Raw genomic sequence first — 26973 nt, 5'->3', positions numbered from 1 at the left:
GTTTTTAAACAGGCCTCTGAGGAGCTCAGCTGTGGCTTGCCTGGGGTGAGGATGGACAGGGACAGGAGGATGGGGCTGCCTGGGTTCCTGCAGCAACAATGAAAACATTCATCTGGAGTTGTGTGGCCTCAGAGGCGATGATTCACTGAGCAGGAGGAGAAAAGCAATCCCCCCTTGGAGGGAGTCTCTGGACTCGCCCAGCAGGAGTCAGGCCAGTGACTGCACAGGAAAGCTTGTTTGGATTTTCAGCAAAGTTATATTTCGAACATTTTACAAAGAAGAGGCAGATGGGAGGCCAGAAAAACTCAGTGTAATCTTTTCTTTGCTAAATCTTGCCTGGCACTCATGCTGGCACCATGATTAAATGTCCATGTTGAGCTCATCCTGGGATTTCATTCCTGCCCTTGCCAAGCAACCATCCGTGCTCCCCTGTGCACTCACATTCCGTGCCCAGGCTCTGCTGTTTGTATTGGAACATCATGAACTGTGAGCAAACCCAGGTGATGCCACGACGAGGGCCTGTAACACCCACCATTCCTGGCTGCCTCCCTGCACTGCGCTGCTCCTTCCAACACAGAACATTTCCCAGAGGCAACACACCTACATGACAAGTGCTTTTTCAACTCCTATTTATAGAACTCCTTGAAAATTCAGCTTCAAGAAAGGGCAAGAGCAGCAGCAGCTTTTTCCCAGCTCAGCCTCCTCTCCCTGCTCACAGCCGTGTGGCCTGTGCACGAACGAGCAGCAGGGTCAGGGCACAGCTTCTCTCCCCTCACTCCCTTGTGCTTGTTATATTCTTCCAGATCAATGATTAATTGGATTCAGACCTTTTTTTCTTCTCCTTTTTTTGCTACTGGCACTGCAAACCACCTCTCCCCTACCTGAGCACAGGAGGTTCCTCACCAGGAGTCACCTTGCTCCAGGCCATTGGACACAGCAGCAGGAGAGGGTTTGATCCTGTTACAGTTTTGCTGCCATAGGGGGCAAAAAAACAACAAAAAAAAAGCACTTTATAAAAATAAAACTTCAAAGCAACTCAAGCAGACAGTTCTGCCTTGATCCCCTCTCCAAGACAGGTTTTATGATGATAAAATGCACCCTGTCTGCACAACAGACTTCACTGAATCTCACCCTGGATATGAGTTACAGTTACTTTGATATTTTCCTTACATGTGCTGATATCCACACTCAATGATTTAATTCCATATAACTTACAGAGGTTTTTTTTCCCTGCAATTTTCGGATGAAAAGAAATAATCTCTCACCACATTTGAAAACCTGGATTTCTGCCAGTTTCCTTAAAAGAGCTACAATCTGTGCCAACTCAGTCATTTTAAATTACAGATTATTTATTTTTCTGCTCATACTACTTTTTAAAACACAGTTCAAATAGATACAGTTAAAAATTCTTCTTTTTCTAGCCCAAGATCCATTCTTATTAAGATCCTGTTAGGATCCACAGACACATTTGCAATTCTTCCTGGTGTTCCAAAGTGCTTTACATAAAAATTGCAATTAAATTTAATCATTAAACATGGCATTACATTGGGTCATGTATTTAGGTAATGACAGTCTACTTACTACTACTGAAGGCAGACAGAAAAGAACTTTACCACTGATTTAGTAATTTTAGGATGGGATGAAATTCTGAGGTTATTCAAGTCCTAATTCTGCATTTTGCCAACAAAATTCTCCTTGCTGCTGTTCAGCACACACGTTGGAGCTCTTTGTAGCAGCAGTCTCTCTGAAGAGGCAGAGCTCATTTTCTGATCAAGTGACTACTATGAACTCCAAGGATGGGTATTTTAGAACCCAAGAATGTATTAAAAGCTGTAATTGCATTTATGTCTCAGGGAAGGTTAAGGGAAGAACTCTCTCCAGCTGAAAAGCAATTTTCAGGATGAAGCCTGGGGTTGTCGTTATTTGTAAATGAGAAAGGAACAAAAATTTAAGGCCAAGAGTTAGAACAAGATACTCCCAGGAAGGAGACTGCAAACTGTGGAGTGGAACATGGGACCTCACAGTTTTAACTGGTGCAGTTCAGCACCAAATTAATAAGTCTTGAAAGTTAAAAATTCTTTTATTTGCAGTCTCAGTTCTTGTCTTAGGGAGTTGGTGGCCACATCTCAATTGAAACGTGCAAGGACGCTGAGACATTGCAACAGACCATTTCCTAAACGGACTGAATCATGTTAGAACTTTGTGTTGAGTAAAACACATTTCAATTGCATAGAAATGAGACTGTTTTAGTTGTAGACATGGAATTAATTTAAGAAAATGTCAGGAATTTGTTGTTATTTTTAATGAGCAAAAGTCAAAGTGCATGAAGGGGAGGAATACATACCCACACGATGGAGGAGAGAGAACAATCCCTAGCACAAGAACATCCCACAGCACAACTACACCTACGGGCCCTTGGCATGAATGGCTCAGTCTATTTCCAGATCACTGTCTTCACTGTAACATGCAGATGGATTATGTATAGAAGTCAGGAGCAGTAGGTCTTTTTCTGGCAGCAAACCACACTCCTGCAGAAAAGCCTCCAGGTCTACAGCAAAAAAATCTTCTCCAAGCTGGTCAGTGATGCGCACGAAATTGCCAATGAGCTCCCCTGCCTTGTAGACCAGCAGGGCTGGCAGGGCATTGTTAGTGAAGCGAGTGCTGGCACCAATGAGTGAACTCTTCACTCTGCAGAATTTCACTGTTGGGTACTCAGCAGCCAGGCAGATCATGCAGCCATTCAGGGACTCAGTGCCAGGGATATCATCTTCATAAATATGGATCATGATCAGTGTGCTCTTCTGCTCTTTGTCCACGGTGTCCAGAAATGCTTCCCCACTGGTGATCTCAAACACCTGCTTGAACTGCTGCCCACTGTACAACTGCTGCCTCATCTCCTCCATCCGCTGCTTCCTGTAGCGCTGCAAGAATTCCTCGTCGTCCTCATCATTGTGGATCATGTTGTATTCCTGTAAAGTCATCTAAAAAACACACAGAGATTCCTGAAAAACATCTGCACCACGATATGGGTCACTTACATAATGAGAACATAAATCTAGAGGATTAATGTGGGTCACTCATCTTTAATAACAGCAGAGTGCAAGCCATGAAGGCTCAAGCACCCTGTGTATTACACTCCATTCTGATCCAATCAGAAACCATGTCCAGTGGGAACAGCGATTTCAGCCCCGGGTATTCCAGTTTCCACAAGCTGCACTAATAACACAAGTGGCTGTTCCATGCTCCCACTTTAATCCAGGTTAATGGTGGCCATGTGCTTTCACCGAGCTGGGAGCGCTGATTTGGAGCCTAAGATGAGCTTCTTTCTCATCAGCTTTTCATTTAGTTTTTCAGTTAACATTTTCTGGCACCATCGTGCCTGCAGAGCAGAATTGAAATTAACAAGATCTTATGTATTTTGTATCTGTTCACTTTCTTCATTAAACTTATCTGCATCACTCAAGACACAGGACAGCACAGCTAACTTTCATCATCTGAAGGCACAGATATAGCTGCAAATTAATAACTTCTCTGGTCACAACCCAGGGCTAGGTAACAGCCCAGCTGATTAAAACCATTCACTACATCCAATGTCTTCAACTTTGGGAGCTCAGAGTTGAATTCTCAACACCCACTTACTAAATACTAAATTAATAAGGGCTCCTAGATTCAGGCAGAGGAGGCAGCATTCATAGTTTTGCTGTACAACTCTTCATATTAATCCCCTGAAGCTGACTTGATCAACAGATGAGAAATCTGGAGAAAGCTTTCAGACTTCTTTGGTGTTGCAGCTAAGTCACTCATTCATGATCACGGGCAAACAAAACTGTTAGATACTTAAGTGGCATTTTAATTCCTTTGTGCCATCCTACCTTTCCATTGATTTTTTCCTGAAGCTCTTTCTGCTTCTGCTGATCAGCCTCGTCATCCAAGTGAGACCTGCACGTCATGGACAGCTTCTTAATGAGCCTCTCCATCTCCCTGCGCTGCTCCTGCCGCTGCTCCGTCTCCAGCTGCTTAAATCTTCGCCAGTCGTTGATCACTCCCTTGGGACCTGCAATTAGGTGTGGAGCCATTTCGTGTAAAAAAGACAATACAATTTTACCCACCATTTACAATCAAGGAATAATTTATAAATCGGTAAAACAGTGACCCGGTCATAAATGTTTTTGTAACTATGCAAAACACTGAAGTCATTTGCCATTTGCACGCCCTTGAGTTTCTATCTATTTTTTTTTTTTTTTAATAAGTACACTACAATTTATTTAACTAGGCTACTCTTGTAATTGTCCCAAAGATTAATATCTGTGCTCTTGAAATAGAGCCACCAGCCCACAAGAGTTCCCCTATTATTAGCATGGCTTTCATCAGAACAAAAATAATGATCTATTATCACCCAAATTGTACAAATCAGCTTTGCCTCAGCTTTCTGTCCAAAGCCTGACTGTTTCAGATATTATGCTGAATTTGAATTCTCTCAGAAGAGAAGTCAAACATTAAAAAAAAAACAGCTATTAAAAATAAGGTTAGACAACAGCCAGGAATTGATCACCCTCTGACTCAAATATGCATAAACACAGGAATTTAATTTTAAAAAATGAGTTTTAGAAGAACATACAAAATTTCCAATAAACAAAGGATTTACAAAAGAAGAACACTGATATGATGATACCTGTGTTGACAGCGCTGCCATCGCTGCTGAGCTCCACCTCGCCCACACTTTCAGGAATGCTGCTCTCCCCTTCTTTATCCTCCTTCTCACTGTCTTCATCCTCACCCTCACTGCTGCTGTAATAATACTGCAGCTTCTCACCAAGCAATTTATCATCCGCAGTAGTCATTGTGCTCTAAAAATAAAGTAACAAAAGCGAGGATGCATTTCTGATCAAACCTGCATCACGAAGTTCCTTTATTTCCTCAGGGCAGTTTTTAACCCCAGGAGAACACAGCCCACCCTCAAACAGCCCTCCATGCAGTCAGTCACCTGGGTTAATTCTTAAGCCACAATTTAAAACTCAGTTTAAAACCTCAGAGCCGCATTCGACAGCTCCATCAGACCACAACTCCCAGCTACTGAGTATTACTTGCATTATTTAGCAACAATTTATTTGAGCTGAAAACCTATCCATGTAATTAAGCAAATTAAAGCGTTCTGACCTGTGTCCCTTTCCAGTCTTTCAGAGACAAGCCTCTACCAAGACCTGGAAGAAGAAATTTCAATCAAATCAGTCGATGTGGGCTCACGCTCGGCGGTGCAGGGGTCTCCCAGCCAGCGCAGGCCGTGTGTGTGACACGGCCCGGCTCCCGCTTTTCCAGCCCACGGACACGGCCCGGCTCCCGCTTTTCCAGCCCGGCTCCCGCTTTTCCAGCCCACGGACACGGCCCGGCTCCCGCTTTTCCAGCCCGGCTCCCGCTTTTCCAGCCCACGGACACGGCCCAGCTCCCGGTTTTCCTTCCGGACGCTGCAGGTTCCGCGGGAGCTAACCCCAGTTTCAGCCGATTACAGCGCCAGATGGGCCGGGATTACCGGGCCCGCCCCGCAGCGGGGCCGGGCCTGGGGCGGGACCTGGCCTTGGGGCCGGTGATCCCCGCGGGCCCCGAGCGAACCGGCTCTCCCCGGGCCGCGCCGCCGCCCCTCGCCCGCCCGGGGAGCCGCGCCCCGACCCGGGATTCTGCGGGGCCCGGGAGCACCGGCCCGAGCGGCGCTTCCCGAGCGGAGCGAAGCGGCCCCGCCGCCCCGGCCCGGCCCGGCCCCGCCGCCTCACCGCTCCCGCCGCCTTCCGGGGCCGCCGCGCGGGGCACGGCGGGAAGGAGGCGGCCGCGGGAGGAGCCGGGCCCGGCCCCGCTGCGCCCGCACAGGGAACGGGAACGGCACGGCGGGACCGCCCGCACAGGGAACGGGAACGGGAACGGGAGCGGCACGGCGGGACCGCCCGCACAGGGAACGGGAACGGGAGCGGCACGGCGGGACCGCCCGCACAGGGAACGGGAACGGCACGGCGGGACCGCCCGCACAGGGAACGGGAACGGCACGGCGGGACCGCCCGCACAGGGAACGGGAGCGGCACCGGCACGGCGGGGCCGCCCGTACAGGGAACGGGAACGGGAGCGGCACGGCGGGACCGCCCGCACAGGGATTTGGAACGGGAACGGCACCGGCCGCGCCCCCGGCCCCGCTCCCCCCAGCCCGCAGTGGCTCCGTTCCCTCCGCTCCCCCCGGACCTCCCCAGCCCCCGCGGACGACAAACAGCCCGTTAAGGTGGACAAATAATTTTTATTCGTGCATGCAAATACATGTCAATACTGCAAACTTCTTCCATCGAGTCTCTCAAACACCGAACCGGGATGCTCTATCCGTGCCCAGCCAAAGCTACAACCTCTGCACGTCAGTGCTACAGCGACACACGGGCCCCGCCGGGGCCCCCCTACTCTAACACGAAGGGAAACATTACCATTGGGAATCAAAACCGAAATAAACGGAATAGAATTTACTCCCCCATATATCCCCATTTCATTTTACAGATTTTTTTTTTTCTTTAAATTATAGTTTTAAATAGAAGCTGAGAATGCGCCATAAAAATGAGCATTAAATCCATCGTAGCGATGGTGCCTGCTTTATACATGATGGGTGTACACCATCTTTTATTTCATTTACATTTCAATCGAACAATAGATTTGCAAAGAAAATGTCTAATACAGACGTAAAAATATTCACACTAGAGCTTCACAATCGGTTGTACAATTGACAAACAGGCCTCTTTTCCCAAACTTTCCAGCTAAGCAAATTTATAAAATGTAATCAATGCAACAAGAAAAAAAAAATTTTCTTTAAAACTTCCAGGGAAAAGAATACGCAGTAAACAGTATCAATGCGACAGCAGATGCTGCAAGCTAACCACAATACTTCGGAGTGGCTGTACAGTGGGTATGTGCAGTACAAATCAAAGCCACGTGTGTTGTATCACAACTACTGTATAATGTACTTGTTTGCCCAGCTAAGAAAACGCATGCATTCCCATGCCTTGGGTAACGGAGATCTACTCTGGAGAAATCCATGGGCTATGTGCAAATGACCTTGGCTTTTGGCAGTAAGAAACGCAGCCAGGCTCTGCTTTATTTCAGCTTTTACAGCAGAATCTTGAGTGATTAAAAGCTTCCACAAGCATCCTTAAGTAATGGAGTGTAGAATTATGTTTGGGCATTTTGCACTTTGATTATTCAGATTTGTTTCATTTCATCAGTGACCGTTTTGGGGTTTTATCCCCACCCTTGTCCTGCTCCCTTGCCAGCAAAGAGATGCAGGGGGATGACTACTGCCAAAGTCAGCTGTTCATTTATACTGGGAAATTGGGTCATTTAAAAAAGCACATTTATTGTGTTCTGCTTGCAGAAGAGGTCCCTCAATGAGAGGGAGCTTCCTAACAAAGGGATTAAACTACAACATAAAAATGGACTTTTACATCCTATAGATCATCTGATCATTTCTCATTTTGTTACACTCTCAAATTCAACACCTTCCTTTAATACCAGTCCAATAATGAAAAGTCTGTTCACAAATATGATCAAGGAGCTGCTGGCATACAGTATTTATGTACAGCAACAGGTACAACTTGACAACTTGTGCTTTAAAAAAGCAAATAAAACCAATGTTTGGAACTATTCTGAGTTTAGATTGAGTTATTTTAAGCGTTCTTTCCTCAGCTGTTTTTGACCACTGTGCATTATTTTGTACCTCATCCAGCCTAGTACACTATTATACAAGAACAGCATTCAGCTCTTGAGTACAGGAGAAATTAAAATTTCAATTGAGTTATCAAAGCACTAAAACCTTCCAAATTAGACTTCTACAAAGAGCTTAATTAAGAGCTTATTTAACATAATCAGCTGTGTGAAACTGTTTTCTTTTTCCTAAATCAAATGCCAAACTTTAGTGTCCCTGTACTAGACTACCAAGAACCAACGCCAGTTTGCTTTGCAAAGAGTCTAACCTTGCCTTTGAAGGGTCTAGTATACATTCTACAATGCAAAATCTGCATAAACACTAAGATTCATTTCTTGTCACCTGTTTACAGGAACAAAGTATCAGTAGCAGGGCAATCACTCTGCTCTAAGTATATGTTAAGAATGTACAGATAGTTACTTTCTCACACAAGCATTCTCCCAGCACAAGCATTAGTCTCTTTTTAAGACCTATGTGGGAAATGAGGCAAACCAAGGAATGAATCCAGGTAATGAGGCAACACAATTAACTTAAGATACTAATAATTCCTGTCTCTCTTGCATGTGAAATCCCTGCTGTACCCCTAATGGGGAAAAACAAAATTAACCAAACCAACCCAAAATGCTTGTCCAAGCAAAGCAAAAGAGCCAATCTCTTTCCTCGATCTGCTCTGGGCCTTCTTTTCTGACAGCACAGTAAATTAGGCCAAAACCTAAATGGGCATCACTGCTATTGACACACAAAGGTAAGTCACTCTCTCAGTGTCAGAAAATAAGCCCTTCCATAGCCCAAAGGCACCTGATTTACAATTAACAAATCAATACGTAATTGTTTGTAAAGGGTCAAGGGCTGAAATTTCAACAAAGAAGGAAGCCAGAGCCAGGTGTCCCCACCTGCAGCTTCTCCCTGGCAGGGCACTGGAGGGCATTAGTTTGGTGGCAAAAACCACACAGTCAGTTTTAAAACTGTAAGACAAAGCCAGCATGCTGTTAAACCCTCTTTTGCCTGTCATTATAGGTTAACAATCCAACTAGAAAACTCTAGCCTCAGTTGAGAACCAACTTTCCATATGAAGTGTATGGTCATCCTAGAGAACTGCTCTATCACGGGACCTCCTGCTGCAGACAAGAGTCTAGAGATACACTTGTTCTTAAATATGCCAAGACCTTGGCAGGAGTATGTCAGGCTTATTTCACTGGACAAACAGGCAAATGTGTGTAAGCAGCTTATCCCAACCCCCTCCAGCAGAGCACAACCAAGTTTTTAAAATTGCCATTTTAAAATTAAAAAGTTAAGGTAAATACACAATCAATTTATGTAGTATATATTCACCCTCAGATCATGCTGAAGATGTTCTGTGGAGTTCTGGTGCACAGAGGGCTCTTTCCCTGAGGGCAAATAAGGACTTCTCAAACCTTTATATTTTCTCTATTTTTGTAACAAAATAGCAATTTAAAATTTAAAAATCTTTTAAAAAAATTACATCACCTTCAACATGGAAGATCTCACTGTTTAAATATCCACGAAAGAGACATACTTGTTTGCATATCTGTTTTGGAATTACATTGTACAGCAAATAATAGTATCTCAGAAGCATTTCAAAAGTAATATAAATTCATATTTACAGAATGGTCTTGGTATAAAATATACAACAATCATATTTATGTCTAACATTCTAAGTTAAAGTTAACATCAATAGGAAATAAGTTAAGGTGACAAAGGTGGTCTGGTTCTTGTATCCATTCACTTCACGTAGCGAGTGAAAGAAGCGTCAGTCTAACCCTAGAGTGAGGTGGCACTGGCTGGAGAAGGTACAGCAACAGCCAAAGGAAACTAAGAAAAGACTACTTGACTCTTTTTCTACATACATTCCTTGACATTGGAGTATTAAATAGATGTGTAAGATCTTCCATACTGACACCAGAATATCAAAACTAACCCTTGGATTTGCAGGTATATTTACAACATAATTATTTCATGGACAGGTTCGTTAGGAGAGATATCAAACACCAATATTTACTTAGTCTAATCAGTAACCCTCAGGGAAATGCCAACCCCCACCCCCCAGAAGCGTGCACAAAACAGTTATCAAAATCTTACCCGACCACATAGCTGTGATTTTGTAAAATAACAACTCAGACGACCAGTAACATGATCCTCTTTAAGCATTTTGCTAGCAGGAAAAGCCCTTACATGCAGTACACCTGGTGAAAGATCAGCTTGGCTTAAAATATTCCAGTACAATTTTCAGAGTAAACAACTTCACAGAAGTTAATAAAAACATAAAAAAAAAAATGTAAAACTTGTCACAAAGAAAAGTAAGAGGACAAACAAGAAAATAGTAATCATCAGGAGGGAGAGTCCTGCTTTCTTAAAAGAAAAAAAAAAAAGTGGATTTTTAAGCTTCTCAAAAAAATATGCCCAGGGCTCTAGTTCATGTGTATTTTTGAAAACCAATTTTCAGTTGACATGTCTAACATGATTCTCAGTCACCTCTTAACAGGGCATAAATTCATACAGTTTTCAGCACTCTGAAGATCAGATAATGCTATCTCATTGTATTTTCAATGTCTTTGAAAATAAGTTGCCACTGAATAAACAAAAATTAAACCTGAATACAAGATTATGATTAGCAACATTTAACAAAGGTAATTACAACCACCTTAAATTCCCAATACTTAGTTTAAATTAAAACAAAACAGTACAAAAAACAGCAATACCATCTTGTTAGTCAGTGCAAACACTAGATACAGGGTTTTCAAAGGAAAGCCAAGAGCACCTGATACTTTTTGCCAAGTCATCTGGATCCTATAATCTCCAAGTTGAGAACTATTAACAAAAAAAAAAAAAAAAGAAAAATAAGAAAAAAAACCAAAATTGCTGTTACATTAGTGCATAACCTCTCAAAACTGTTGAAAATTGTTTCATGTGTATCTTGGGGAAATCAACACCTAGTACATTTGCTGGAGGACTTAGGCACTTGATTTACTTCTGGTAACTTTACTTGGACAAGTAGCCTGTGTGTGTGTATCTACAGTACTAAAGCATAAACTGGGGGAATGGAAACCAAAAGCTGCAGCAAAGCACTGCCCCACGGACCTGCAAACAACGTAGCAGTGCAAAGCTAATGGTGTGTTAACCCTGTAAAAGCCTCAAGTCCAAATCTCCACCTCTCAGTCTTCCAACAGGAAACAAGACTCCATGCAAAGTTCCACAACTAAAGAAAAAGCAGCTGCAACAAGACAAAAGTTCTTCTCTCGTGAAACAAAATAGAGACAAATAAGTTAGTCTTCCTTTCACTAGATGTATCATCGTAGGATCCTGCTAGTTTAAATAACTGAGTTGTTAGTTTTCTACAGAAGCCATTTTCAACAAGAATGGCTCAGATACCGCACCGGATTGCTACAAACTCATAAAAAGCTGCTTTAAGCTTAAGTAAAACAATGTCCAAATTCCATTCATTTGTGGAAAGTGAACGCCTTACCCTACTAAAGTAAGTTTTTTTTCTTCAGAATGCTAATGCGAGAGGGGCTTGAAGTATCAAAGAGTCCACAGGAAATGCATGACCCCAATATTATTTTTTTTAAAAAAAATATACATTATATAATATATATTATATATATAAAAAGCTAGTGTAAATGCTTCCATGGTGTGGTCACAAGCTGGAAAGATGAATGCCTTTCAGCTGTTAACCATCCTGCCATTTGCAACAGGCTTTAAAAAGTCATTTTTATCCTCAGACATAATGTGAGCAGTTTTCAAAATGAGGCTGCCAACACTGACTGATGTGCTGATGGGCAGGCAGCTTGCATTGCTAACAGATGTTGTGATCGGCTGACTGAAGCAAGAAGTTACGGGCAGGATTGTTTTCTGCTCCTCCCTGAGGAGAAAAATAAGTTACACAAATATTAAACAAGGACATGCACAAGTATCCGGAACTGAATTGTGTGCATTAAATAAATACTGACAAACTCATTTTTAGCAACAGGCTAAACATCTTCCTCTGGAATGGTACGCTCGAGATGTTAAAGTAGTCTGCCTCATTTTCAAAGGCTGCTTTACTCATTAAAGACTACAGAACATATAAACCTAAAATAGTGTATTTCAAAATCTACCTCTCCATGGAGATTTGTGCAAACAGTCCGCCATTTACCTTTTGAAGTTTTTCTTAATTTCTGTTAACTATAAAAATATTCTGCATTTTTTGCTTACTGACTGTGAAAGGTGTTTTGAACAGCTGTGACACGTTTCAGTGTGTACGATTACAACGATGCATACGAACAATGGTACCAGCCTGGGACTTTCAGCTTTGTGGCCTAATTCTATTTCTTAACAGGTTCTTCTCACTCCACCATGTACAAACAACGCAGATGTCTAATCCAAGTCTGAGCAGGTACGTCGTTCATCCTTACACAACCATGCTTCTGCTATTCTGATGCTTCTGTTTGTCTAACTGGCAGACACTGCTGTTTTGTCTAACACTCACAGAATCACAAGGTCTTCACCTAAACTTTGTCTCTTCTGTTCCATAGATTCTTTCTGGTGCTGCTTTAGCAGATGCCCATTCTCTACGGTTGTTCCATTGAGCAGCTGATCCTCTTGGGAGCTAATCCCTAGCTGTATGTCCAGAATCTCCTACAAGACAGAAGGAGAAATGTCCATCAACCCTGCCTCTACCAGCTTTACATTTTCCTATTAAGTTCCACTACATTATGCTAATGGAAACAGGAGTCTGGTCATAAAACTCCTTCATTTTATGTCATACTATTAGAATGTCTACCACATTTCACTAAAGGAAAAGCCAGTTGTTCAAAGATGGCTGTGAATGACAAGAGCAGTATAAGCTGCGAGCTGTTTTTAACTTCACTAGTATTAACTGCCAGGTATATGAGTGAGAAGTACAAGACCCCAAGTGCTAAATAAGGGAAATGCTGGACGTCATCACTAGGACTAAAACCAAAAGGCTTTGCTATCAACATACTAATCTAATGAAAAGACCCAGTGACCTCTTTAGGCACACAGATTTTTGTACTCACTTCTATCTGCTCCCCTTGCCCATCAGGTTCGTCTGTATCGAGGGCTGACAGCTCCAGTTCAATGTCTCGGTCTGGCTTCGTGTCTGCACAGTCTTCAGGATAATCAGTCTAAAAAAGAATGAATATATTCTCTAAATATCAAGTTGGCTTTTCACTGGCTTCACACAACAGTGGAGTATTAAAGTGAAAACAGAAGATGCATTTCTAGCACACGACATTTCTACAATACAAGACAGCTAGTCAGACAAAAATGAACTTCAGGCATAGACAACATAGGATACCAAGCTAAATCAAATCACAATGAAGTACTGAAACAGAGAGATAAAATGAATACTAAAGAAATTTGAGTCCATTGACAAAATGTTTATATTTATAACACGTACAAATAGACAAAAACTAATGATTGCATGAAAATGATTGTCACATTCTTCCCACTTTGTAAATGCATCTTTGGAGCAGCAGTATAGCAGGTGCACCTGCCTAATCTCAGGGAAATAACTGTGTGCAGTTATTAGACTTCTATATGACTTCTATGAAGTCTATATATTAGACTTCTATAGACTTCTATGCTTGCATGCAATGTGCTATAAATATTTGGGAGTGTTAAAACCAAGTTTCAACTCTTAGTTAAAATTCATGCACTTACATATACATACATACATACATATATATATATATATATATAAACACCCTCCAAGATTTATTTCATCCCAATTACCCCTTTCTTTACCTCACCATTCCTCAAATCAATTTCCTTGCTTAAAACATTTAAAGTAAGACGACTGCCTTCATCTAGAGAATTCCACTTCTGCTGCATGGCAAGTGCGTTTGCCTCTCTCTGAAGGAGTAAGGAGTTGCTTTTGGCCTGTGGAAAGAAACAGCTCAGTTACCAAACACTAGACCTAAACCATGTGCGGTCAGACAGCTACACTAAGAAAATTTATTTTAAAGCACTTTACTAAACAATTTCTTTTCAATTAAAAAACCCTCATGGTATAATAACTGGTCTTACCTGCTGTAATTCAATACTCAGTAGGTCTCCAGTGCTGGAATGCTTTCTGTGACCAGACAAATCTGTAACTATGAACCTGTCCCTTTAAAAGAAAGAAGGCAAAACTAGGAATTAAAAGCAAGTTCTCTAAATCAAACATCCCATAACTTCATTAGTCTATCAATGTTAAATTTTTGAACAGAAACTAGATGTGATTTAGACAATGCGTTCTTCATCTTCACTGTGGCTCACAGTACTTCAAGGCATTGTATGAAGCAAACATCCTTATTTTACACATGGGTAAGATGTGGCAAGAAAACCTGAAACTACTCAAGATTTTGACATGACAGCTTGGCAGTACCCAACTCCAGTTCTTTGATAGGTCTCTCAAGGGATACACTGCCTGTAATTGTGCACTATTAACTGCATTAAGTATTAAAGATTACACAAGTTTTAACCTAGTTTTTTCCAAGGCTTTATGCTGGATAGGTAAAAAAGTCTTTTACTTTAAAATTAAGAATGTCTATTAATAGACATTCCAGATTCCCCACACACACAGAGGACTTTGAAGAACTGCAAGCTACAGGAAAAGCTGTGAACAGAGCTCGGGAAGGAGTCCGTACCGTTCCGCATAACGTGCTGAGGAGGCAGAATCTGAGCCATAGGCACTCCATCTTGAGTCTACAGCATTGACATAAGGGACATAATCTGCAAAAGAGTTAAGATAGCATTCACTATCTTCTCTGCTCTTCAGTAGGATATACACGTTCTTTAGCTCTTCGCATTTCATAGCTGCAGTAAGCACAAAGAGGATGAAATGCTCATGGTGTGCATAAAAGATGAATTCTTGTCACACAAAGCCTGAACTTGTACCTGATACACTGATGGGCTTAGTAGCACTTCCTTGGGAAGCAGTGGCCTGGATTGGATCTGTTGTGTGATAACCTGTGCGGGATGACCTGGAGATTGCACCCCACTTGGAGATGATGGGTCCATCGCTGAACGGGATTATAGGATCTTCCTCCTTTGCCCTTCTCTGCGTTTCAAATAAATGCACTCTCCTTTTCACGTCCCCACTGTCCAAATCCTACATATTCAGGAGACAGGAAATACATGCACTCATTTGAGGTTATGCACATTCCTCAGTTGGCCAGTAACTTTCTCATTATTGTTGCCTATTTACAAAACTGGGAAAGGATATTCCAAACAACTTCAAATGAGCAGAACTACTTTAAAATACTAATAATGGAAGCTATGACCTTTTTTTTTTTTTTTTAATAAAGGCTGGTTTAACCAAACAGAAGACACTTCAGCATCATCACACTAATGAGAGAACATGCAGAAAACCCCTACCATTAACACGGCATTGGAATTGGCAATCACATCCTTGGGCTCTGAGTCGATAGCATTTATACAAGAGCCAATAGTGCCACAAGACCACGGTGAATAGTGAGAGAGATGGTCTTCCTCAAATTTAGTTCCACTCAAATCACTGACACTCTCTGAGAACTACAGAAAAGGGAATAAATAAGCAGTGAATAATAAAAACAGGGAATTCAGTTTTAAAATGAGAAGATAATTTAATTAAATAGCAGTAAATGTATCTCAAAAGTCAGTCAAGGAGTTCCAGCCATATTCAAGACTTGACTTGGGGACAACATAAGCTGTTTTGTCAAATTTTAAACCAGTGCCCCTGGCAGCTGTCAGAGGGCAAACTTTGCCATACAAATAACTGCCTGGCCCACCGAGATGAGAGACTGGAATCTGTGTTAAGTGTCAGGTTTCTTTAGGCAAATATCTACAGTAACTTAACTGAGAGGAAGCCATCCATTTTCCTTTAATGTATTAGCCAGTGGTAAATAACAGTACAACTTACCACCCTCCAACCTGGGTGAAAATTACTAAATCCTGATCCACCTTGAATGCATGCATAAGGCACTTCAGGTACACCTACAAGATCTGATCTGAATAATAATTCTTAACATCTCAAATATCACCAACAAAACTCAAACCACAGCTAAGACTGCTTGGCACAGTGGTTTTCAAACTAGTTTTTTGGATGCATCTCATTTAGAGAGATAAAGTATTTTAAGTTTTTTTTTTTTTTTTTCTTCAAAAGCACACTATTGCTATTTCTTCAGTTCCCCTTCTTCTTTATAGGACTTATCACAGAAGTACACAATGTCCTACCAATGCCTTTTGCCACTTTTAAGGGAATGCATTCTTTGGGACTTGACAAGCACTTGAAGTTTGATTCGGGCTACTCATCAAGTCAAAGCCATTTGGAGTATCAAAGGCAATGTACTTCTTAATGGAAAACACAACTGCTGTTCCCTACACAAAAACCTGGAGGTTCACAAAGTTAAATAAAATTATATTTCATTTAGTTAGGCTGAATTGAATCACTTCACTTCTTGACCTTTTTTCCGCAGTCATGTTTAGCATCACCTTAATAGCAAACTGAATTGCATCATTATTAGATATCACTTTACTTTTGCTAGAAGATTAACTTAATTTTATGATCAATAAATGGCAGGTAGAAAATCTTTCCTAGAAATATTATATGGCATCTTACAGAAACAGGAATGGAAAATAAGGAGGTATTTTGGCTTCCTACCTCTGTGCTGAAATCTACACTGAAGAGAGGAGAAGGTGGTGTTGGAGACGGCGTTGCCATAGGAAGGGTTGATGATACCAGAGGAGTTTTCTGTGTGTGGTACTGTGCCCATTGCTCTGGCTTCCGTCTCAGCTGCTCATCATAACCAGTCTTCAAATGACCACAAGGCTCCTAGAAAGAGCAAATACAGGACTGGATATCCCATCATGCTCTAATGAGAAGGCAAATACTTGCATGGGACACACTTGGGTCCCCAAATTTCCTTGGGTCTGTAACCCTCTACTGGTATCACTTGAAGAATTTCACAAGAATTTGTAGGCCCATGTACGGCAACTCAAATCTTAGATACGCAATTAATTCAAGCAACATAGATGGGCATTAAAGAGGCAAAGGGGCTCTGGTCCTAATGCAGATTACAGTGGTCTGTTTTGCAAGCCCATTTTAAGGTTAAAAACAAAACAAGAACTTTGTCCAAGTCACACGTCTCGATCACTGTAATGAACAGGTCTATGCTAATTATTTACTAACATTCCAGTAATGACCTTCAGAACCAAGTCAGCATAGAGCCTTCCCTTCCTGGCTCTCACTTACCCTTGGTAAAGGCACAGTCCTCTGCTCGTTTGGAGGTTGACAAGCCACAGAGTAATACCCATCCAGAGAGTTGTACCTCTCCCGCAATGATGTCTGATAGACAGATGAGTGCATCACATCCATGGGAGGTAAAGAATTGCTCCTAATAATGTCATCTCGTGGGTACATCTGCGGGCGCCAGATGCGCCTGCTGTCATAGACTGGAGCGTACATTCCAGAGGGGACAGGAGGGACTGGTCCGTACGGCTGCGGAGGAGGAGGCTGGTAGGGAGAATTCAGTCGATCTCGAGGGGGAAATGTGCTGTAATGATCGGCATATGGCACGGAAGCAGGCGGGAGGGATGATTCTGGAACGTTATTGGACCTCACAAAGCGAGGAACACAGGGAGCCACACCAGCTGGTACTGTTGGAGGTGCTGGATAATACCCTGAAAAATTGGAAAAAGGCATATTTAATGCAACCACAAATAACCCAAAATTTGACGCCTTCTAAAACTGTAAATAGCATTGATAAGTACCTTTAGAGAATGAGGAGTCACACTTTACAAATCTCTTACTGACCCTACCATGTTTCTGTTAAATATCTTTCATGTATGACAACCACATTTGCAGATGTAGTGCTGGCCCTTCACCAGCTGGACCCGGTTTGGAAAATATTGCTCCTATGTACTGTGGTGTAACTATGTAACTGAAAACACAGAATCTTCAGCAATTCTTTATACAGGAAGTTAAAATAGTTCTCTCTAAAATAAAAATCTATGTTGCTTAAAAATAAAAAGCCTATAAATAACCATTTCACACTTGATTTATTGCTCTTTCTTTGGAAAGGATTGCCTGAACATCTCTACCTTTTGAGAGCTTGTGAATGACTCAGTGCTGTAAACCACAATTGTCTCCCTGAATATAAACATGAACCATGCATGTTTATATTATTTTATAACCTAAAAAGATAGCTGGAATCTTTTGAAAACATTAGAGCAAGCACAAAGACGTGTAAGCCTCCCAGCAGAAGCGTGCTATGCCTCTGAATCCTACCCATGGATACCCTCATGGATAGGCCACGGCAAAAGCAAGCCTAAATAAAAACAATTAAATGCTACCAAAGGAAGAAGTACATGAAAGACCTTGAGGTTCAAGTTCTTCTGGAGGCTGAAGTATAACCTGTATAACATACAGCACACAAAGGCAAGAACTACTAACACTGGGAGCAAACTGCAAGTCCCTCACATACCCAGCAATTAACAAGATTAGTATTCCATTAAGAGAACATTCAGCTGATATTTAATAAAAATAAAATAAAATAGACATCGATAAAACAGACATTAAAGTTATTTCTCATAAAAGTTATTTTTCCAGAAAAAAGTTCAGAGCTATTTTTTTAATCAGTGCTGATCTCACTCACCTGTCTGTGGGTACTGTGGAACTTCATATGACAGCTGAGTCCTGGGATCTTGGAAATATTGAACATTATCAGAGTGTGGAGTGTAGACAGGTACTCTGGGAACAAACGGGCTGGATTTTGGAGGCACAGAATTAACTTCTGTTCCAATATTAGGAGGACCAGCTGAGGTAGCTGCTGCCTGGCTTACAGGAGTCTTGGGTGGAGAACCAATTTTACTGAAAAGGATTACCAAGAAAGCATTAAGCAGATCTTCACTTATTTCAGTCAGTCACCTCTTCGTGTACACTCCCACGTAACATGGAAATTTGGGCCTTGACATTTCCTCTGGAATTTTGTTTTTCATACCCCAAACTGATGCTACATTTTAGACTTTCTCCTAGGAGAACTCAAAAGTGGACACAAATGTTTTGATACCCTTTATAAGTGTATTCTGGTAAAGACAAATGCTTTGAAAAGCTGTTTAGAGACTCAGTGCTTCCTGCAAAATTACCTAAAAACTTTTAAGTGAAAATCCCAAAACTAGAAGGTTTCAAGAAAGCGCACACTCTGTGCATCCTTCTTGGTTTTACGAAATGTCAAATTCTGAATACAATTTATTGCATGCAATAACAGACTTGTATGTAATAACCCAATACTATGCAGTATGTATATAATTTATTTGTATGCCATCATTTTTATGTAATAACCCAAGAGTAATTAAGATCCCAGGCTGAGAGCAACTGAGTAAGAGATAAAAGGAGAGATTTACCATTTTGTCTACATTGCACATGAGTATTGAACAGCTAAAACAATGCACTGCAGTGCAAGACCTTACACAGCTCCGCAGCCACTGAGCACCAGCAATTACTGCAAGCCAGGACCACACTTGGACCCCCATCTGTTGGCCACCCACAAACTCCATTTATTATTTTAGATAAACTAAAAGCAGAATGTTCTGTTGAATTGTCTTGATGTAAAAAAGTCACCTACTTTTCGGGAAGTGATTCTGTGGGGGACCCGGAAGCGTTCTGGCCATTGGCTCCAGTCTTGCCTCCCTTCTTGGTGTTGTCCAGAGCTCTCAGGGAGGTGTCTGCACAGCGAGGGATCAGCTGGGGAACCCCAGTTTCAAGATTAGCTATTCCATTAGTACTTGGCACCATCTTGCCCGTTGCCTCAGGGCTTCCTATGACAGAGATCACGTTTCCCGTGGTGGTTGAGACGGTGCTGTTTACGCCAACTTTGTTTAGAAGGGGGAATGTTCGCACTGTTGCGCTGATTTTTTTGTTCCTCAAGCGGTATCTACAAACAAACGTGCAAACACACAAAAGACAAGATGGTACAAAAAGTGCTTTTAATGAATTTGCAAAACTAGCAAAAAGAAGAGGTTGACATGGAACATGACACCAAAAAATTACAAACTTATTTTCAACAACTGGAACCCGAAGTCATGTCTCCTCTTATAGGAGCCATTCTGCAGTTCTTTGAAAATGCATTTGGGTGAAAACAACTTCAAGAATGCAGAGCTGCATATTGTTCAGTAACTCAGTTCACTCCTTAATGAAATAAAGTGTAATTAACATTCTCTCTTGTAGGTAATATAACCAATCCTTGAAAGACATTGAGCTTAGACTCAGTTGCAGGAAAGGAAATTTTACCTCATATGGAGTAAAATAAAAAATAAAACTGGAATTAGTCTGCAGACATTGCTTTGCTGTATCTTCAATTTCATATAAAGAATTGTCATGTCAAGAGTCCCTCCAAATGAATGAATGTACAGAAGAGAATGTTTTCTCTATAGATTGCTTGGATTTAAATTAAAAGGAGGGGAAAAAAAGAATAAGGAAAAAGTCTCTCACACTCACTTTTCAAGCTCTTCCTGAGAATGAGCAAATGTACAGTTTGTTCCTCTTGGACACCCCCCTTGCTGTCGAAGGTCTCGGCACATACTTGTTTTGTATTTGCTATTTGGTTGTGGCTTAAAAAAGAAAAACAAACAAAAAACACAGGACATTCCTCTTACCATCTATCAGACGTTCACATAAAAGCAGGCTTAAAATACAGAAAATACATCCGTGGCACGTTTTTACATTTTGCATTTTTAATCAGAAAAACAAGGACATTCCTTGTTGAGGGGCTAAGTTGTCCTTGTATGGATTTCTCTATGGCCAGCTCTGCTGCATTCCATATTCACAAACGTTAGGTTCTCAAAATCTGAATGCAGTAAATAACAGTATCATCAATTATCCCACAAGAAAGGCCATAAATATTTCAAATCAACAGTAATTCTTCAAAGTCACATCTCCCAGTAAATGTACATTAAGACATGATGCAATGATCAAGTCTGGTTACCTGTGGAGTTTCATGGCCTTTTCTACTGTAATTCTGAATGAAATCCACCAGCCCATGGACCACAGTCTTTACAGCCACCATCGCATTTTCCAGCTGCTCCCATGTTGGAGATGCTGCATCTAAAATGATGAAAAGCAGGGTTGTCACTCTGTCAATAATTCCAGTATTATAAATAAGAGCCACATCTTGTATTACTTTACAACATCAAGTACTAGGACCGAACTCAGAGAGCCCTGAAGAAGAGTTTATTATGTTTATTAATGGGAATTTCAAAACCAGGAATGGAATAATTTATTTTGTTAGATATGAAGAATACCAAGAAAGGTTTAAAAAGCTTGCTTGCATACCTGGATTTGGATCTATGTTTGCCAGGAGCTCTAAATGAGGCCTCAGCCTGTTTAAGTTTGCAGGATCCCCCGTGCGCTGCAAGACAATTGTCAATTCTTGTACACTCTTAGCAAAAGATTCTGGAGATTGAAGCTGAAAATAAAGGGAGCATTAGTGTGCTGCATCTTACAACTGTCAATCACTAATCTTAAAAAGCTATTCATGACATTGGTTCCTAAATGCAATATTATAGTGTCTTCAGATGGCATATAGAGAGGATCAGTGGAGAGAAATTTTATTTCTCAACTCAGAATCTGCCCTATGAAGCTTCATCATAAGACACCAAAAAGTTAATTAAAGTACTTCATATGATGAATATGCTACATCAGGGAAAAAAATTCAATCTAGTTTTACTTAATATTTGATAGGACTATGAACAAGAAGTTAATTCATGGAGTTCTTTGATTTTTCTTGTAACATTTAATAGTCAAAACTAATCCTACAAAGATACTAAAATCATCCCTTTGACAAACCTTGTCAATAATGGATTGCATGTGTGATTTATGTGCCAGGTCTCCATAAAGAAGGGAAGACCACTGTTCTGGTGATATTCTAAGTCCTGCTTCCATGGCAATGTGAACAATTTGGGCATCGTGCTCTCTCCGCAAAGCCTCGTAACTCCGGAACTCTTCTTTAAGTTGCATCAGAGAAGAATCTTCATCCCTTTTAGTGACCTAATAAAAGGTAATAGTTAAACATTCCTTCTTTAACCAAAAATCTCCATGTTCATCATAAAAAACAGCTGCACAGCACAAACCACAATAGTGGTGTTTTACCTTAAAGCATGATGCTCTATACAGTAGCTGCACAACATGACCAATGCTTGTTTTAGAGGCCTGAGGAAATCTTGGTTCCAGCCTTTGCACAACAAAAAGTACCAGAACTTTTCTTGAGAGTGCAGAGCCATCTTCCAGTGCCAGTAATACAAGTTTCAGTGCCTCCTCTTGCATAGCTTTAACACACAAAAATGAGAGTTAAATATATTCCAGAAAACAGCAAGGTTACTGTATTTGAACAGGTAAGCAGGAACATCTAAATCATCTTGAATGTAATTCCTTATTGCTTTTTATTTTACTAAAAAAAACCAGCTTTTAGAGAAAGTTGCTAGTTTAGAAGAAATATTTAGAACCACTCTAAGCACAGCAAACTTAGAGCTAAGACTAACTTCCAGTAATAAGCACATCAGTTTTTATACTTTTCTCCACTGTGCAGTCTTGTAGCCATTGTTCTTTTGGACACATCTTCAATGCCACACCATGAAACTATAAAATAAATATGGGAACTGTACTGGAATGCTATCAACAGTTACAGGAATCAAGAGAGGACAACTTCTATTTTAAAGAGAATTTCCTTGTTCCTGCGCTTGCTTTAGCTGCATTCTTAACCATGAATTTGTTTTCTATCAGAAATATAAATCATTATAAATTTCAAAAGTGTGCTGCAGCTCAGGTTAGGCTGATTGCATTGACAGCTATTCAATTCCACTAACAGGCAGCAGTACAGCCAGCCTGCTACACTCCATTACAAACTGTGCACAGCGTGTGCTTATTGACTCCTCTTTGCCAGGATTTCTGAAATACTTCCTCACAATTTCAAAGAAGATTTAATGGACCAGCAGGGGAAACAACCAAAAACTTTATGCCCAAAGATTTTACTATTTTTGTTTCCCCCTTCTCCTTTCTTTCTGGCAGAACATCTTCAACTGAACAGAAGAAATTTCAAAACATTTTTGTCAAGAAAAGGTACAGCTAAACATATTCTGTTGCAGATGTACAGGTCCCTTACCTGGTCCTAGAAACTGGCACCCTCGTGCCCTGACAGCAGCCCAAAGATTGGCAGAAAGCTGCTGAGGATTTTGGTGCTGCAGGATGAGTTCTGTGACAGTTCTCTCTCCCAGCGACCGAGCTGCTCTCATGGCTCTGACCCGACCCTCCTCCTCCACCAGCTGGCAATTCACCAGCGTCACCAGCTTCCTCTGCATGGGACGGCTCAGTGCACTCTGATTCAAGCTTGCAACACCTTCAGAGAGAGGGAGAAAAAGGCAAAGCAGTGCTTCTCATCAAATTCATCTGAGTGAGACAAAAAAATGTCTAACAGTATCTGTCTTTCTCTAGGACTTCGATACCAGTCACAGGTATCTTCCCTTCTCTTAGGCAACTCCATGTAATTCTTTATCAAAAAGAACTTTAATTAAAATCTTAAATTGACATCAAAGTCATCCTTTGGGGAAAGTTCAGTTTCAGTACAAAGTTAGCCCCAAGGCAATATTATTAGAGTATTTTGTAAACTTAAAATAAAAAAACCACAAACGAGTGTCACAAGTATAAATAAGCTTTTAAAGACACAAGGCAATTTTATTAGAAAAATGAGAGTATTATCTCACTGACATTTAGAATCAGTGCTGAAAACACAATGCTGTTAAAAGCAAGCTACATCAAAATTCCACTGCTCAGCAGAGACTCACCTTTTCCTCCACTTAATGGCTTTAAGTAGAGTGCCAAATCCTCAACACATTTCTTTGCTACTTCATAATGTTTGTTCTCTCCTACATTACTCAGCTTTACTGTCTGATGATCAGGTACCTAAAAAAATGCAAGGGGGAGGAAAGGGGAGCAGAATTACATACACCTGGCTGACCTCTCCGATGGTACCCACATCACCATTAATTACATAACACTGCAGATGTGCACTGCTCTGAGAGCAGGGAAACACAGGACCCACCCAGGGCACGTACATGGCATAAGGAACAACAAAAAGGGCCCAAGATGAGGATTAGCGTGATGAAAGATGGATTTTGTTATTACTCAACACCTTAAAAACAGAAGTAGGGTAGAAAACAATAACCAACGTCTAAAAGATGAAGAACACAAGATCTGAGAAGGTGATCAGTATACCAGATCAGCATGATTTACTTCAAAAAAAAACTATAGGACAAAACGAACTAGCAGGAATATAATAAAGCAAAGATTAAAAATTATTTAAGCATCATTTGGGTATACTGAAATCTTCCCAGAGAAGAAGCAGGAAACTTAACTCAGTGGAAAAAAAATTGAAGTAGAGTAACAAGGTCAGATAAGGAAAACAGAGGGAGTGCTAGTCATAATAAATTGTTAAAAATACATTGCAAGAAGTTAGGAGACCATGAAAATAAATGTTGTAAGATTACACCAGTGATCTGACACATAAAAAAAGAAGAAAGGATCACGTGAACTTGAGAAACAAAAACACTCTGACATAATGTCATTACCAATAGCTGTGTCAAGGCACGTGATAGGACATGAAAAAGCGAAGTAAATAACATCTTCTTACTGCCTCACCAAGGTGTTAGAGAGAGAGTAACATGAAAAAGCACATGAATCAGCATAAGGGAAGAGACTTATTTAGTCTCCATAAAGTGCAGTACTGATTATATAATCACTGTTTTGCCACTGCTACAAGACAGCACAGGGAACATTCCTGGCCTGATTAGCCAGTGTCTGCAAACGCAACTGAAAAGCCATCATCAAGCATATTTAAAAAAAAAAAATTATACACACACACTTCTGGAACTTGGTTAAACAGCCACTTCCAAACATGTGACATTTAGGAATGAGATTTCTCACAAGGCTAAGATGAACGAGTGCAGTCTGCAGGTTCACACATTCTACTGACAATTGGGAAAGATAATTGTCTGCTTCCCAATGGGAATTTTTCTCCAGTCACAGTTCAAGAGCCTTCTAAAATCAGAATTCAGGTTACAATTAGAACACGTTTTCATTTTATGAGAAGATGCCCCTGAAATGGTGAAGTTGCTTTTAGAGTATGTATGGACTCCTAGAGAGTCCAAAGTTGAGCTTTACCATTTATTTGGGCTAAAATGAGGAAGAAAGAGCAGCACTCATATTGCAACTGGCACGGAGAAGGCAACAACACCAAGTGGCAAAACAAAGAGGTGCTTCAATCATACCTGGGCTCCAACCAGCTGGAGGAGTGCAAAGTTCACAGGAAGCACATCGATGTCCGTGTTGATGGCAGTCTGGTCAAAAGGACATGCCTTGCGATGGAGCTTGTTCAGGCAGGTCTTGCACACGGTGTGAGAGCAACCTAAGCTGATGGGCTTGTGCACATTCTCATCGAACTCATTGTAGCAGATTGGGCAGGACAGAAATTCTGTCCACTGAGCTGCCTGCACAGGCATTTTGGAAGCTGGACACTTGTTTAGCAGGCTAGAAGACCATTATTTCACTGTACTATGTTTTGGCAGCTGTAAGTGAATAACAGAGTATTTAAAACATGCTTTCTGGCAATTTAGAATAACTTCTAATTAAAAAAACAGACCACAATTTCAATATTACCAAGAACAAAACCAAATTGAGTACTTATGCTGAAGTACTCAAAAAACCCAACTCTGGGTTAGTTTAACAACTGTATCAAAAAAGGCTCATGAACTAAATGCAGACTACCCTAAGTTTACCTCATTCCCAATAAATGGCATTAATTTTTTTTGGGGGGGAGGGGTGTGGTTTAGAATGTTATTTTCATTTGAAATTAAGTAAAACAACACCTTCCTTCTGCAGATCTTATTCAGACTTAATCAGACACCAAACCAAGCTTTGCTTTTTTAAAAACACATTTTCTCTTTCTGTAAAATACAAATCAACTAACAAATATCAAGAGCCATAAGAAAACACTAAAAGAGTGAGAGACCAGTTTTTAGTTTTATGATTCTCATGTTACTTCCACCTTTCTTGCAAGAACTGGAGCACTCAAGGGCAGAGATTGCTGCGTGCAATTTTGCTTTTCATGTTTCTATCTTACATATAACTATGTCCATGAACTCGCAGCAAGAAAATCTTTGATGTATGTAAAACCCAGGTATTTAGGACAAAACCTATGAAGAGGCAAGCAATAGCTTCAGATGGCTTCCTTGTCTCTTGAAACGTCTCACTCTGTGCAGTAGTACCAAATAAATTGTTTACAGAAGTGTATTTCAAAGAAAATATGGCTTTCTGGAGATTGTTGCTGTATCTTCTATAAGTCACATTCCTGAAAAAGGTACCGGGCCTAAGAAGTTCATCGAAACCGTTCTCATCCAAGCTTCCATCATCACGATTTGCATTCAGAGCTCCACCCCGGAGGGAGCAGCCCCACCCTGGGCTGTGATCTGCCACCGTGTTTGCTCTCTAGGCAACCTACAGACCAGTTGGGTCACTTCAAGGCTATGAACAAGCTTGTTACAAATGCAAATACACAAATGTTTTAATTACATGTTTAGCATTCTATTTTTTTTTACTCTGATGACAGAAAAAAGGTAATTGTTCTGAGGAAGCTGAGATCTCCCCTCTGTGTTCAAATTCAGAAACTCCTTACTGAAGTTCCATTGTTGGCTGTGCTATGGTTTAATTAATGCCAAAGTACCAGACCATTCAAAGAATTACTAGAAGACCAAATAGAATCTTATCTGTGGATGTATTTTATGTTAATTATGACCATCTGTTTAGAAATCCTATTTAGTACTATGAACATTCAGTGCCCTTTAAGTAACAGGATACTTGTACAAGATGTCCTTATCTCAGCGAGCTTTTCAATATTATGCAGCAATTTTTGCATCAAATGAATTCCCATAGTAAAACACACCAAACTGGAAGTTGAACCTCTCAAAACCAAACTGCTGAGGTTACACTTCCAACATAAGCCAGAAAATTCCCATGTATTGGACAAATCAGATTTTCCTCCAGCTTCTATGAAAACAGAGTCGAAGCTCTAGCAGGGATGAACAAACCCAGTCATCTTTAATATGCTATTGCTACATGTCTTTTAACCAAGGAAATTTAAAAGCAAAATAAATAAGAATAAAGCCAAACACTGAGCCAACAGGCCTAGAAAGATTTCTGATTCCTCTGTTAAAAATCCCACCATTTC

The 26973-nt window shown here is 40.8% G+C and overlaps 1 protein-coding gene and 1 non-coding gene across 13 annotated transcripts in view; both read right to left on the bottom strand.

The window, feature by feature from the left end:
* Positions 1-1330: 1330 nt before the first annotated feature.
* Positions 1331-26973, bottom strand: part of RC3H2 (ring finger and CCCH-type domains 2) — a 31244-nt gene continuing 5601 nt past the window's right edge. For 4 of the 12 annotated variants that reach the window (XM_053996126.1, XM_053996124.1, XM_053996125.1 and 1 more), the window contains exons 2-24: positions 25019-25315; positions 23537-23654; positions 22858-23091; positions 21849-22024; positions 21546-21746; positions 21033-21165; positions 20686-20804; positions 20199-20311; positions 19327-19635; positions 18358-18572; positions 16956-17383; positions 16365-16535; positions 15101-15256; positions 14621-14834; positions 14371-14455; positions 13769-13850; positions 13487-13621; positions 12757-12864; positions 12226-12355; positions 5158-5201; positions 4673-4847; positions 3873-4054; positions 1331-2981 (exon numbers count right to left, since the gene is read on the bottom strand). In XM_053996126.1, the coding sequence (XP_053852101.1) occupies positions 2430-2981; positions 3873-4054; positions 4673-4847; positions 5158-5201; positions 12226-12355; positions 12757-12864; positions 13487-13621; positions 13769-13850; positions 14371-14455; positions 14621-14834; positions 15101-15256; positions 16365-16535; positions 16956-17383; positions 18358-18572; positions 19327-19635; positions 20199-20311; positions 20686-20804; positions 21033-21165; positions 21546-21746; positions 21849-22024; positions 22858-23091; positions 23537-23654; positions 25019-25249 (4311 nt within the window). In that variant the 5' untranslated portion in view covers positions 25250-25315 and the 3' untranslated portion in view covers positions 1331-2429. The other 8 variants (XM_053996128.1, XM_053996130.1, XM_053996131.1 and 5 more) reach the window with 8 other exon arrangements.
* Positions 21255-21368, bottom strand: LOC128817896 (small nucleolar RNA SNORD90). The gene has a single exon (XR_008440327.1). It is a non-coding gene; the product is annotated as a small nucleolar RNA SNORD90 (small nucleolar RNA).

This window comes from Vidua macroura, chromosome 21 (assembly GCF_024509145.1).
Source record: "Vidua macroura isolate BioBank_ID:100142 chromosome 21, ASM2450914v1, whole genome shotgun sequence".
In the NCBI taxonomy this organism is placed as follows: domain Eukaryota; kingdom Metazoa; phylum Chordata; class Aves; order Passeriformes; family Viduidae; genus Vidua; species Vidua macroura.
This window is presented reverse-complemented; position numbering and strand designations above follow the sequence as displayed.